We start from the raw sequence: 14,162 nt of genomic DNA, 5'->3' as shown, positions 1-14,162 counted from the left end.
CTATATCATTAACAGGAATTGGTAGAAGTTATAAGAGTCCTGGTAGCACAGTGGGTTAAGCATGCTGTGGCTAACTGAAAAGTTGGTAGTTCACAAGTACCTGCTGCTGCATGGGAGAAAATCTTTTGATAAAGAGTCATAATCTTAGAAACCCTGTGAGCAGTTCTATTCTAGCAAATTGTGGGTTTTCTCAGATGCCATCAAGTTGCACACAACTCACTGCAACCCTGTGAATGACAGACCTGAACCCTGTCCTGTGCTGTGCCATCCTCATCATCCCTGACACACGTGAGCCCATTGCCATAGTCACTGCATTGTGCTGAGGGTCTTCCTCTCCTTCACCGACCCTCCTCTTTTCCAAGCATAATGCCCCTTTCCAGGGAATAAAGCCTCCTAACATGTACTAAGTGTACCAAGACGAAGCCTATAGGTTTGTCATAAACTGGAATCAATGCAATGCAACAAGTTGGGTTTGTTTTGCTGCATCTTCTTTGTTGTCACCGGGTTATTTTGTGGGTTTAGGGTTTAGTTTTTGTTTTGCTTTGTTTACTTTCTGCGTAAATGTTGCATAGAATAAGAGCAACTGGTTTGGGGTATTAATTTTGTGGAAGGACTAAGCAACTCTGTAGTATCTGGGCAGTGTAAATGGTGAATACACTCAAGTGTTAAGTGAAAGGTTCGGGGTTTGAGTCAACCCAGAGGTAGCTGAGACGAAAATCTCAATATTTGCCTTCTGAAAAATCCCCTGCTGAAAGCCCTACAGAGCAGTTTTACTCTGACACGCGTGTCAAATTTACAGCAGCTGTAGAGATTTTGTTTGTTTGCTTTTGTTTGTTTAAGGTAGCTCTAGTTTATGATTTTATCATCAACAATACATCTTAAGGAAATGAATACATTTTTTTTAAGTCACCATGAAGGCAGTGAACAAAAGAAAACCCGCTTATTTTTAAAATGAGGCATTAACTTTTAGGAGAAACACCCTAGAGTTTTACCATCCAAAAATATTCAAACTCCCAATCTGCGTTTGATTAAAAAAGTTTAATGAGTTGTAAAATAAATATACTTCCATTAAATATTAAATAAGTTATTTACAACCTGAAAAAATACTTTTTTCCCTCTTCATGCATCTTTATGTACAGAAATAAACTTAGCATTAAAAGTGAAAAGTGTAAAACCACCAAAGCAAAAAGATGTCATTTGCTTTTGATCCACTGAAAAGAGGAACCAGCTCCATTCATGGCGGTGACTTGGTCGTAACCCAGTATGACCTCCTGCTAGGAAAGAAAAGAAGTGTAAGCAGCACACTTAACTCTAACCTAGCTTTATGAAAAGTTCGAAGAATAATCAAGACTCAGAAACCCTCCATATTTTTTCCCCTATGAGGTCTTAATGCTAAGAGCTTATTTCATAGACAAATGGTCACTGTGACATGGCTTTCTCTTTTATGTATCTTCTGGTAGCTTTGTCTACAGACTTAGAAGTCTGTCTATGCTCAAACTTGTACCATCAAAGTTGGCGTAATAAAAAAGTCAACAACAATCGTGAGAGATAGTTTTCCTAATTAAATCTATGCAGTGGACATAATTAAAATCAAAGATTAATGTCTCCAAGTATTTACAATGTACAGTTAATTTAGCATAATTAGTACCAAAGGCATAATAACAGTAGCTACTATTTAAGAGGAAGCTGTTGTGTGCCAACACAGCATATTCCTTTTCCCGAAGTCATTCTAGAGAAGTCTGGTAGCTTAGTGGCATGGAATTGTGCTGCCAAAGCAAAGGTATACAATTAGACGCCACCAGCCATTCTGCGGGAAAAAGACAGGCAATTTCATCCCATGCATGTTACTGTATCCGGAAACCTACTGGAGGGTCAGTCATTGGTGGTACTCAGCAACAAGGTCATTCTGGGAACCAACTGTGAAAAGTCTCAATTATACTATGCATACAGAAGTTTACCCTTTACTGTTCTAGACATTTTGCTTCAGTACGTTAAGCCAATAAATGAATACATTTTGGAACCAAAAAATGCTGAGGAAAACACTGTCACTGATAATTATCCATTTAAAAATTTCTGAGGTAATTGTATAATCAGCTCAGAATGGAAGATTTGCCTTTTTCAATACTGAAGGTTTTGATAAACATTCCTTAAATGTTAGTGGAAGATCACATACACCAGAAACAGCTACAGTGTTCACTAACAATAACAACCCTAATTCAGCAGATTTGCCAGTTCCCTGTACTGTGGTGGTTTGCATGTTTCTGTAATGCCAGAATTATTTACCACTGAGATTTCAAACCCTAGAAGCATCACCCATAGTGGGCTAGTTTCAGTGAAGCTTCCAGACTAAGAGAAGTAAGAAGGACCTGGCAATTTACTAAACTGGCAATGCTAATATTATTGGGAGCAGCAGAACAATAATACACTGCTGGAAGATGAACCCCCTCAAGTTGGAAAGCACTGATAATGGTTCCAACAATGGGCTCAAACATAACAAGGACTGTGGATGGTAGAGGATGGAGCAGTGTTTCATTATGTTGTAAATAAACACCCACCAACACTAGGCTTTGACACTGACATACCCATATTTAACATGCATCTTGGTACTTCTTACACTTGAGAACTTAAAAAAAACCATGACTTAAGGATATTGCATCTTCTTTCCTGACTGCCTAACATTTCTTCTTCTGGACTTTAAGTGTGTCCTTAATCTCTTGGCCTTCCTATTCCTCTGGGAGTTTTCATCATTTGCTGTTGATTTTTTTATTCAGTGACATATCCTTCTCCATATCTTATAGCCAACTACCTGCATCTTTTATTCTCAGAATTTATAAAATAAAAAAAAATCCCTACAGTCTTACTACACCATCAAATTTGGGTCCTTGTTTCTCTCTATTTTGTCTCTTTAAGAGGTTGACAACGTGTTTCTACTTCCTCACATTTTTAGTGTTGTCCTCCAACTCTGTTCATATCTCCTGTTTTATTTCCCCTAACACTTACGTTATCAGGCCATTTACACCAATTCTTAAAATTATTTATTTTCTCTAAAAGTATTAACTTTCAACTTCATCATAACTGCAACTTCCAACACTCCTTTAAGACTTACTTCAAATGCCACTCAGTTTACACATCTTTTCTACTTTCTCACTCTGACAATGTTTAAACTCACTGCTATCTGGCTGGAACTGACTCATAGCTGATTCTACAGCAGTTCTTCAGAGGCTGTAAATCACAAGAGAGTGGACTGACTGCCTTTCTCCCATGGAGCAGCTGGTGGATTCAAACCACTTGTCTTTGGGTTGGCAAGACACTTCCTTACCAACTAGGACATCAGCATTGCCTAAGAGATTCTATCCTTTTCAGAAACTCTTCACAATTAACTGGTTTTATTCTCATGATATTTACCTTATCTTCCTGAGTATTCTAGCTTCTTATAGCTTATATTTCCCTCTACTAGAGACTTAGTTTTTTGACTACAGGTTTAAATTTGTTTTAAACACACAGTCTACTCTCAGTATCTATCTCATGCTCAAAGAGTAACTCTTTAATAAACTAGTGCTCATACTTTATCCACAATTAAGAACATCTACTTTCATCATTGTTCTTGGTAACAGGTATTATATTGTTTAAAATTATAGGATATGACATAAAGATCTTGTTAAAAGTCTAACCTGTAATGTTATCTTCAGTTATACAACAGTATGCGCATTATTCTCTTGCCGAAGTTTCTTTCTTTCTTCTGCTTCACCTTCATATTCACTGAAGTATCGTTTCCGAAGCCTTTCAAGAAAATGCATTATCTTTTTAAAAAATATTACCATATTTAAAAGAGACGTTTATGTTAACTTTATTATTTCCAAAGAACAAAGATTCAAATGCTTTTGTCTCAAGATCGATGTGTACTTTCAAAAGGCATAGTATATATAAAATGCTTTTATTAATTTTTATAGAAATGGGTAGCTAGCTATATTATCATTAGAGGAGTTAGTGCTTGCACAACTTTGCTAAGTGTTATCATTTAAATTACGTGTGTGTGTGTGTATTTATGCTGTGATGTTTTTCATCTCAACTACAGAAAAACAGCAATTGTGGTTTTGGCTTACTGTTAATTAATATATTTCAAATATAAGGAGAATAGAATTTTAAGACTGTAATCATGACAAAGTGTTTAAAAAAACAACGTTAAAATTGTCAGTGAGAATAGTTACAGCTTTAAATAATAATCACTGCAAAACAATTCCCTTTCTGTTTTTCTTTTACCTTAAATAATCCTTATGTAGAAATAATAGTGTTTTGTCTAGAGAAGCTTTTTTAAATGTATTTGTTTACATGTCTTCAGCCACTAAAAGATCAGAATAAGCTTGATAAAATACAAAACAAATAGATATTAAATCACTCCTCATTTACTCCTTACTGCTAAGTTGGAACCATAGCGACCCTCTAGTCGGTTTTCGGAGGCTGGAAATCACACTAGAGGGCCTGCCTATCTTCCTCCCATGAGATGTTAGTGGGATTAACTACCAAACTGAACCCCCAAGGTGCTTTCTATATACTAAACAGCAAACTTTAGGTCTATGATAAGACTGACATTTTCATATGGTATTTAATTATTGTCAGATCTGCACATAAAGTAAGCAGTAAATAATGGCAAAAGATAATCCCAGTTCCTGAAAGGCAAAAGTGGTAGATCATGTCCAGAGTCCAGTTGTTGAAGTAATTTATGAAGACCTAAAATTAGAATAATGAGCCCATTGCCTTTCCCAAGCTCTGGAAGCCCGTGTGTCATCACTGAGCTATTCACACCCTCCCCCAGCTTCCCTTATTCAGGACTTCTGTCTGACAAACAATGTCATTTTGACCTACCTGTCAAGTGTCTACCACCTAGAAGAGTCTGGTTCTAATATTCATTGCTCATTAAGTGAAGAATGTGATCTGTTATCTAAGCAAAGGGAACACACTGCTTGAACAGAACACTAATGGAATTGTTCCTGCTTCCTACACCAGACTATGTGGAGGAAGTATCTTTTTTAAAAAGAAGTGAGCTCCATATTATTTTATTTAACAATAGTACTATAATATAAGCTCTAAGCAAATCAGGAGCATGCAGAAATTTCTATTTCAAGGGTTTACATTATGATATGAACCAGAATCCTAATTGGTCCTGGCTGTTAGTTTCAAGCTTTTTGTGATTTCTCAGTATACAAGCAGTTATATCTGTTAGGAACCAGATCTCAACAAGCTTTTATCACTTGGAGGCCTTCTTAAGCTTAAAAGGCTTTCTGAGATATAGACGAAGTCATGAGTAGAAATGCAAAATGAAGCAAAACATTCACTTGAAATTTTTTAAAATATTAAAAATCTAGATCTTTTAAAAAACACTTTACAAATTAAGTTCTAGCAGTGACTAACATATTATTATAAATTTTGACCATATTTAATGATATTTGGCAATGAAATGTAAATATATAAACCAAAGACTATGTGTTACCAGAGAGTTCTAGTGGGCTAGTGGTAAGGAGTTGGGCTGGCAACTCAAAAGTAATTAATTCAAATCCACAAACTACTCTGTGGGAGATAGATGCGCAATTTCCTCCCATGCAGTTAACTGCCTCTATGGGTCAATTCTAGCTTGATGGAACATAACAACAATGTCTTATCAGTAGAATAATTAATTCATAGAATAATTAATCTAATTCATGATAGCAGAGTATAATAAACATACTACAAAAAATAAACCCGGCATTATCTTATTGTGGACATTTCCATACTTACTGTATTGTAATAACAAGGACAACAGCTGCAAGGCTTACGGCTGAGACAAAGGCAACTATGGCTGCTAAAGCGATTTTTGATAAATCACTATCAACTATTTTTTGAGTCTTCATAGACTTTTCCCCACATCTTTCACCAAAGTAATCCTGATGACATCTGTAAACAATACACATTTAAAGATTACAATCACTAAAAATATTCCATTTACTTGAGGTCTATTTTAGAAGCCATAGTCACTTAATGCTCTAACCAAAGATCTGTTAGAGTAGTCTCAAACTAGGATTTGTTTGATCTGCTTTTCTAGGAATACACAACTTCTCATTTTTAATTTTTTTAACAACAACAATAACGAGAGAGCTCTGTTGGCCTAGTGGATAGAAAGTTATGTTACCAAGCCAAAGGTGGGTGATTTTAATCTAAGGCCTTCAGGCTTGATTTTTATTGGTTTTGGTCAAACACTCTTCTAAGTGGTATAGCACTCGTCTGTCCATTTGCTGTACAGAGGTAACTACTCGTGTTTGCTGTGGTGCTAAACACTATGACAGTGAAATGTCAAATGCAATAATGATTACCCATGGTGGACAGTGTTTGGTGGAGTTCCCTGATTAAAACAAGCTTGGAAGAAGGAGTGGCATCCACTTCCAAAATAGCATGCCTCCCAAAATTCTATGAATATGGAGAAAAAAATGAAAGTTATACAAGTGTTCAGGTCTTTCATTCATAGGGTCACTATGAGTTGTCTATGACTTGACAGCACTTAACAGCAACAACAATGTCCACCTGATGAGTTAGTTCAATGACTTGTTAAGTGCTATATACATTTCATTACCATTTAATATACAGTAGCTTTGAGGATAGAAAGGGATAGATTTTAGAATAGCATGACAGATTACGTGAAAAGTTAATAAAAGGGCTTTATGTGCATAGATATTAGTCTATTTTCTTTGAAAGAACAAAAAAAGCCCTCCCCACCCCCGCCCCCCCAAATGTCATACAAAGTTTACCAGCATCAGCTAACAATAAACTACAGGTCAAATCTGACCATTTGCCAATTTTCACTCCTTTTTTATTTCAAGAGCCAATGAGCTAAGAATATTTGAGTTTTTAAATTTGGTTTGGTTTTGTAACATTTTAAATGGCTACATCTAGTTAGTTACAAAAGTAAGTGAATAATCGTCACCATGAAGCCTAGACATATTTACTACCTGGTACTGTTGTTGTTATATGCCATCTACCTGGTCCTATAAGAGAAAACTGCACACTCTTAACTTATACAGTAGAAAAATGATTTTATGACACTAGGAATTACAGACAAATTGCTAGAAATTTACATTTTTATAGGATTTGGGGAAACTTACACACATGTCACTGCTTCCAGGTTCTCTATAAATTTACATTCTCCATGAATGCAAAAATTTTGGAACTCTAAATCACAAGGTGTTTTCTTCTTTCTGTTTTTTTTGTTTTTTCCATTTTTGCCACTCTTTTTCTTCCTTTTAGGTTTGTTTGAAGTCTTTTCACTCTCTGTTTTGTTTCTGGGAGGTTTAACTACCTGTTCAACTAAAAGAAGAGAAAAAGGGTTATGGGCAGCAATTGTTATCTTGAATGAAAGTTAAAGAATACATAAGAGTGAGAACTCATGAGAACAATAATCATGTTTTCTCTCATTTTGCCACAATATGTACAAAATAAATGGTCACAGAAGACATTGGTATTGTGTAGTACTTGAAAGGCTGAATCCTCTTGATATTTCTTTCCTAGAAACAGAATTTTTAAATTGACTTATTATAATTACTATTGTTGATAGCTATTCCTTGGACAGAGACATGATGTTTGGAAGGGTCGGCAAATGAGAAGAAGACCCTCAACCAGGTGGACTGACATGGTGACTCCTGCAAAGGGCTCTAGTGTGTCAGGAATTGTGAGGATGGCACAGGATAGGAGTTTCAGATCCATTGTTCAGAGGGCCGCTATGAGTTTCCTCAACTCAACAACACCTAACAACAACATTACTAATAGCAAGAACTATGTGTCTAAGAAAATCTTTGAAATAGTTTCAATATTTCTGGTAATGTAATATGTACTAATTCTTGGTAAAGAGTATTTATGTTTGCTCAAATCACCATTTTATGCATTATTATGATCCACATGATGTAGACGAGGAACTAAATTCCATGAAAAGGAGTAACTTGCCTTCGGCTTAAGAAGCTAGTGAAAAGCAATACCAAAACCTGTTAATTTTGTGATACCAAAACCTGTTAATTTTGCCACTATATTACCCTTTCTCTAACAAAAGATCAGTGCTACTGATTGAAATGGGACTTGATGCATATATGCTGATTTTAGTACATCAATCTTCTCTTCACTATCATAGTTGAAAATAAATAGGTAATAATTAAGGGTGACTGCTGCAATGGGCTCTTGTATATAAGGAAGTGTGAGGACTGCACAGGACTGGTTTCAGATTTTTTTGTTGTTCATAGACTGACTAGCTATGATTTGCAATGAGTCGGAAGGCACCTAACAACAATAACAATTAAGGGTGGTACAATTGGTTAACACATTGGGCTGTTAATTGAGTGGTCTGCGTTTCAAGTCTATCCGGGGACACCCCAGTGAACAAAACCCTGGTGGATTTACTTCTGAAATTGCTACCTTTGAAAACCTTACGGAGTGTCACTCAAATTTGATGCACAGATGTTTCCTTGAGTTAGAGCTGCTGCGATGGCTGGTACTGGTTAGTAGAAAGGTGTCTAAATTGTACTTCAGAGTTAGTTAACTTTTCTGCATAAGAATGCAAAAATGTGTGTACTCGGTGCTTTAGAAATTCATCTTAACCTGTAAAATGCACAGAAACATTTGTCTAGTCTTAAACTACACAAGGCACAGTTTAGTGACAGGCTTATGGAAGCAAATATTTAACAGGTCAGTGGAGAGAGAAATTACTGGCTGTCATAGCAGTAATCCAGTATTCACTAAATAGATAGCCTGATGAAAATGAAGAAAAATCAGAATATAATGAATATGATAAAGGAAATGACAAATATTATGACAATCTGACACATGATTACAATAGCATTAACAAAAGTAACATCAGGAGCACTATTTACTGTGTGGTTATATGATACTGAAACTTTCCTCTAAAAAGAAAAGAACTATACAAATGAGAATAAATTCTCTAACAGAAGCATTTTGAAGAAATATAATTACACTTTATCAGATAGGTTAGAGATTACAATGATAAATAGCTATAAGACTATATAGTGTCGCAGTGGACAGTTAACTGCATGGACATAAACTTAACCTTTTTTTTTTTTTAAAGGAGTGCAGTCAGTATTTTTACTCTGTTTCTCAAGGTTTTGCAGTATTGAACAATAGTCACTTTTACTAGATAGTATCTATTTGGGTCTGTTTAACAACTTGACCCATTTTTAAAAGAATACTGTCTAGATTATCTTGCTGCTCAAATCTCATCCCTCTAGAATTAAGAATTAATAATCAAACTCTTCCAACCTCACATAAAAGCACAAATTCACATGAAGGGAGGAGTGAGGCAGAGAGTTCCTCAATGCCTTTCCCACTTGACACTCAGCTCAGGCATGGCCCCTGTGGTACCATCTGCTCCGCCTTCACTGGGGCTTGAATTCAAACATGGAGGAAGGAGTCATGGGGGCCAGGGTCATCAAAGAAGACCCGACTAGGAGAGCAAAACTTATCATATCCTGCCTCCATAGTAGGTGGTCCTAAGATATTTAGAACAGATTTATCTATGACCTTTTGTGCTTTCAAACTCCAAAGTAATATGAGGGTGAGCATTACATAACTCTTACTTTAATACTTTCTTTTCTAATCAAATCTTCTTTAAAAGATCTGTTAGCAGCAAATGAGAGTGGAAATAGGGATCATCATCTATGTAACTGACAAATGGTATTTAAGATTATCATTTTAGCATATTTGAGGTTAAATTTTCATTTTAGCAAAGATGATATACATTTTTCCAAATAATTTTATCATAACCATCATCATTTTCTTAATATCTAGTTCCCAATGCCTGAAATCCAATTTGCCCTCCCCTTTTACTTCTTTCTGCTTCCCTATTTGCATTAAAATGCCACAAGTTGGTGGGAAGAGGAGTAGACACCAGGTTTGGTGGGAGAGGAGTAGATACCAGGTAAATGGGAATGGCCTCTGCTGATGTCAGTCACAAGAGGGGTCTTCTAGCACAGAAAGAAAGAGTGTGGTGTCTGGAACCCAACAGATTGCAGTTCTAATTGCGGATCATCTGCTTACTAGCTATGGACTTGGCAAAGCATAATCACTTTTTGTTTGATTTTTAAGCTTCAATGTTCTTGTTTGCCAAATGAAGGGAATTTCTATGTCATAAAGTTGGTGCAAAGATTAGACTTAATAGACCATAAAACATTTTGTAGCTCTCCAGATCACAAGAATGTGTCCACTTACTGTCCTACTATTTCAGTCCAAAGCTTACTCAATAGGGATACAATAGATGTACACACAAGAACGCTACTAGAAAGCCCAGGGAGTGGTTTTTCTTCTGAAGTAGTTTTCTCAGAGCAACCCACATCACATAGGCTGCATTCTCACTTCTTACTTTACTCACCTCTGATTGAATCATCTACTATATAGCCGGATATATGTAGTTCATTATCATACTCTTCTGAATAGTCATAGTCAGTCCCTGAGGTCAGTTCATCACTTGAAGGCACTTCCGTCACTGGGGAAATCTCAATTTCTGAGGACGTTTCACTTCTTGAAGTAACTGTCGCTTCAAATGCATCAGCACTGTGGTCCTCAGAAAACGATTCCCCTTTGCCAGAGTAGGTCTCCTTGAGATCTGATCCAGCAGCATAATGCCCTGAAGGGGAAGAGAATGAGGAAGGGGGGGGGGGAAGTAATGCAAAGTGCCTTTCTTGTCTGTCAACTGTGTTCAGGAGAAATGCTGCTCTTCTGATATCAATGTACTTTATTGCACATGTCTGTGACAGAGTCACTTATGAAAGTAAATTCACATTCTGTCAACAAGCAAACTAACATGGTCCAATTACAGAGTGTTTTACCACATTTTTTACAGGCAATCTACATAATTTCAGACTTTAAAAAAACTTGCAAATAACAATTTCATCTAATACAGTTATTCGAGCTAACCATTCCTGTCTCCTATCCTAAATGCGTGCAAGTGTCTTTGCTAGAACGGTCTTTTGTCCCATTTCTTTAAAAAAAATGAGTTCTAGAATTAAATATGACTATTCACATATCTTCATATTTTTAAAAGCTTATGTATAGGAAATGCAAAATTAATAAACAGTAGCTGACAAAATTTCTATTATTGTTTCATTATGTGGCAGGGTAGAGAAGAAATTGGGCCATACCTAAGCTTTGGGACCCCAAAGTCTTGAATGCTTTAGCTCTCAATAAAACGGTGACTGTGTGGTGTTTCTCTGCGGGGTGTGAAACCTTCTATGGAAGAGACTCTGACAATCACTGACGGAGGAGATGGAGAATGTGGGTAGGAGGAAAACGCTCTGGGTCCTGTACCTCACTCTTCCACTCCCCTTTGAGACCTGTGGGAACCACCTCACCTCTCTGAACCACCTTTTCTTTCTCTGTAAAACGAAGGTGTTGGATGACAGGATTTCCCTCAACTGTTCTAAATGGAATTCTTTTAAGTACCCTCCACCTGGTCTGGGAAGTCTAAGACACCTCCTTTCCTTCTTGGAGAGGAGTAGATACCGCCTCCATCAGGATAGAGTAAGGGTGCCAACGGGTGCTTTTTAGAGAAATGGGAGCAAAAGTCACGAAGTCACAGCTTTTGCCCGCCCTAGAGAAGCGCCAGACAGTTTTGAGCCAGGGTGTTCTCACCTGAGCCAAGGATCAACAGAGACAGCACCAAGGGCGCAGGCGGCAGCAGCTGGGTTCTCATTGGTCCCGCGCAGCGCCCGCGTCTAAGTCTCTGGGGCAACTCGGAAGGCAACTCCGAGAAGGAGGGCGAGGAAGGGAAGGGCAGGGGCAAGGGAGAGGAGATGCGCGGCGGACAAGGTGTTCAAAGGCTGGCGGAGTCAGACAGCGGACGCGCGCCTTCAGAGAGCCTCGGGAATCTCCGGGTTCGGACCAGGGTGCGGGCACCCAGGCGTGCGAACATTCCACAGGCGCAGCCCGCACCTGCAGCTTTATAGCCGAGCCTGGGCGGGGTGGGAGGCTGCGCCTGACGTCACGGCCCCCGTGGGTGGGGCCCGGCGGCCGCCTGGAGGAGTTCACCACATCAAAACTGCACGCCGCTGCCCAGAGCCCCATTTCCGTTTCTCCTGCACGCAGAGCCACTGTGTGGAGGTGAAAGTTCAACTTCTAGCTACGAGATTACAAAATATTCCAGGACGGGCGTGGAGTTGGGGAGCCAAGGCGGGATCAGACCTTCAGATGTTCCAGACTTTCAAACTCCTGGAAACCCGCTTTGGTCAATCATCTTTTTATAGAAGACAAGAATTAATAAGAAAAAGTTCAAAGGAGGCGTGGAGGTCATAAAAACTGGGTCAAAACCAACTCTACTCACTGTCCTCTAGTCAAAACCAGCTGTGCCTATCTGGGGGGTTTTCAGTGTCTGTAAATCACTCTAGTACACATCTCTTTTTTCCAGAGCTGCTGGTGGACTCAAACTGCTAGCCTTTGGGTTAGCAATGCAACTCCTTACCCACCAGGACACCAGAGTTGCCTTTAATAAGGCTAGGTGAAATGTGTTAGGTAATTAGAGGGAAATCCTCTCAGAAACTGCTTTCTCTATGATGAACCAGTTTCTTTCCCAAGAGAAAGAAAGACCTTCTGTATTGTCACAGTAACCACAGTAGAGACTGCAGCAATGGGCTTCAACACAGCAAAAGGTTGTAAGGACTTGTAGCATTTTCTTTCTTCTGTTGTTTTTGAGGACCTTGTTAGTTCCCACAGACTCATAGTAACTAAGGACAACCGTAGTGGGTTAGTGACCACAGAAATGTTCAAATCACTTTTACCCTTTTCTTTGTGGTACAGGATTCTCATCAAAGAAAAGTTAGAGATCCACTGGTAACTTAGTCTTGCTAAACCATGCACTAAAAATATTTTACCTACATTATCTTGATTACTTAGGGTCATTGTCCTCATTTACCAAAGAAATAAGTTTTTTAAAAGTCTAGGGGAAAAAGCTTTATGCAGAACCAGGTAAGTTTTAACTCAAGTCCATCTGACCTTAAAACCAATACTCAAATAAAATAATTTAAACTAAATTCACATTTGAAGAGAAAGAGCAAAGCTTAAGTCAAATGAGTGACTCCTTAATGGAAACGTATTAGCTTTTGGATGATGGACAAGATGGCCTGTGTGCCTTTCAAATCTTAAAGTAAGACCAGCTCTTAGAGCCTATTTAAATGAACAGCCAGGCATTTAACTCTGACAAGTAGATAAACCGAAGTTGAAGGAGTGAGTTGTTCAATTTGATTGACTTTCATGTAATGAAAATGCTGGAACTAAATTTTCCTTGACTTAAGGGAGAGACTCATCAACAATCTGAGTTGTGCAGATAAAACAGTCTTGCTCGCAGAAAGTGAAGAAGGCTTGAAGTATTTACCTCAGAAGAGCAAAGAATATAGCCTTCAATAAAGTTTACATCTTTGTATCAAGAAAACAAAACTCTGCACCATTGAACCAGTATATATCAGAATAGGTGGAGAAAACAATTTTTTTTTTGGTATTACTTGGATCCATAATCACTGTCCATGGTAACAGAAGTAAAAAAAAAAAAAAAAATAAGAAATGCATTGGGAAAATCTGCTCTCAAAGACCTTTCTAACATACCAAAGAGCAATGATGTGAGTTTAAAGACTAAGGTACACTTGATCCAAACTGTGGTATGTTCAAGTGTTTCCTATACACCTGAAAGTTGGACATTGAATAAGGAAAACCTAAAAATAACTGATTCCTTTGAACTGTGATGTTGGCGAGGAGTATTGACTATCCCATGAACTGCCAAAAAGAAGAAAAATGTTTGTTTTAGAGAAAGGGCTCTCCTTGGAACCAAGGTTTTCCGTCAATTCCAACAACTAAGAAATAGTGAGAAGAGTTGGGACCTCAGAAGCCTTTTAGGACCAAATAGTAGGCTCTTGTGTCCAGGAGAAAACGAATATACTTACCAGTAATGTTAATGCTCACCCACAGCTCTTCTGGGAGGATCTAAATTGTTGAAGTGTCCTCCTTTGTTTCCAGCAGGGAGCTGGGGCCTGTCAGTCCTATCAGCAATGAGGACCTGATGTGGGCCACCCTTGGCCAAGTGTCCTTCAGATCCACACTTAAAGCAAGTGAGTGGGAGCTTCCTCTCTACTCCCTTGCCTATCTGTGGCTCTCGT

The 14,162-nt window shown here is 38.0% G+C and overlaps 1 protein-coding gene across 1 annotated transcript; it reads right to left on the bottom strand.

The window, feature by feature from the left end:
* Positions 1-3,689: 3,689 nt before the first annotated feature.
* Positions 3,690-11,713, bottom strand: AREG (amphiregulin). Its single transcript, XM_006898471.1, has 5 exons — positions 11,653-11,713; positions 10,394-10,648; positions 7,131-7,332; positions 5,773-5,928; positions 3,690-3,780 (listed from the first exon to the last, which is right to left on the bottom strand). Exons 1-5 carry the CDS (start codon positions 11,711-11,713, stop codon positions 3,690-3,692), a joined length of 765 nt encoding a protein of 254 aa, XP_006898533.1.
* Between the last annotated feature and the right edge of the window lie 2,449 nt (positions 11,714-14,162).

This window comes from Elephantulus edwardii, unplaced genomic scaffold (assembly GCF_000299155.1).
Source record: "Elephantulus edwardii isolate Elephantulus edwardi_28Jun2011 unplaced genomic scaffold, EleEdw1.0 scaffold00230, whole genome shotgun sequence".
Lineage (NCBI taxonomy): Eukaryota > Metazoa > Chordata > Mammalia > Macroscelidea > Macroscelididae > Elephantulus > Elephantulus edwardii.
This window is presented reverse-complemented; position numbering and strand designations above follow the sequence as displayed.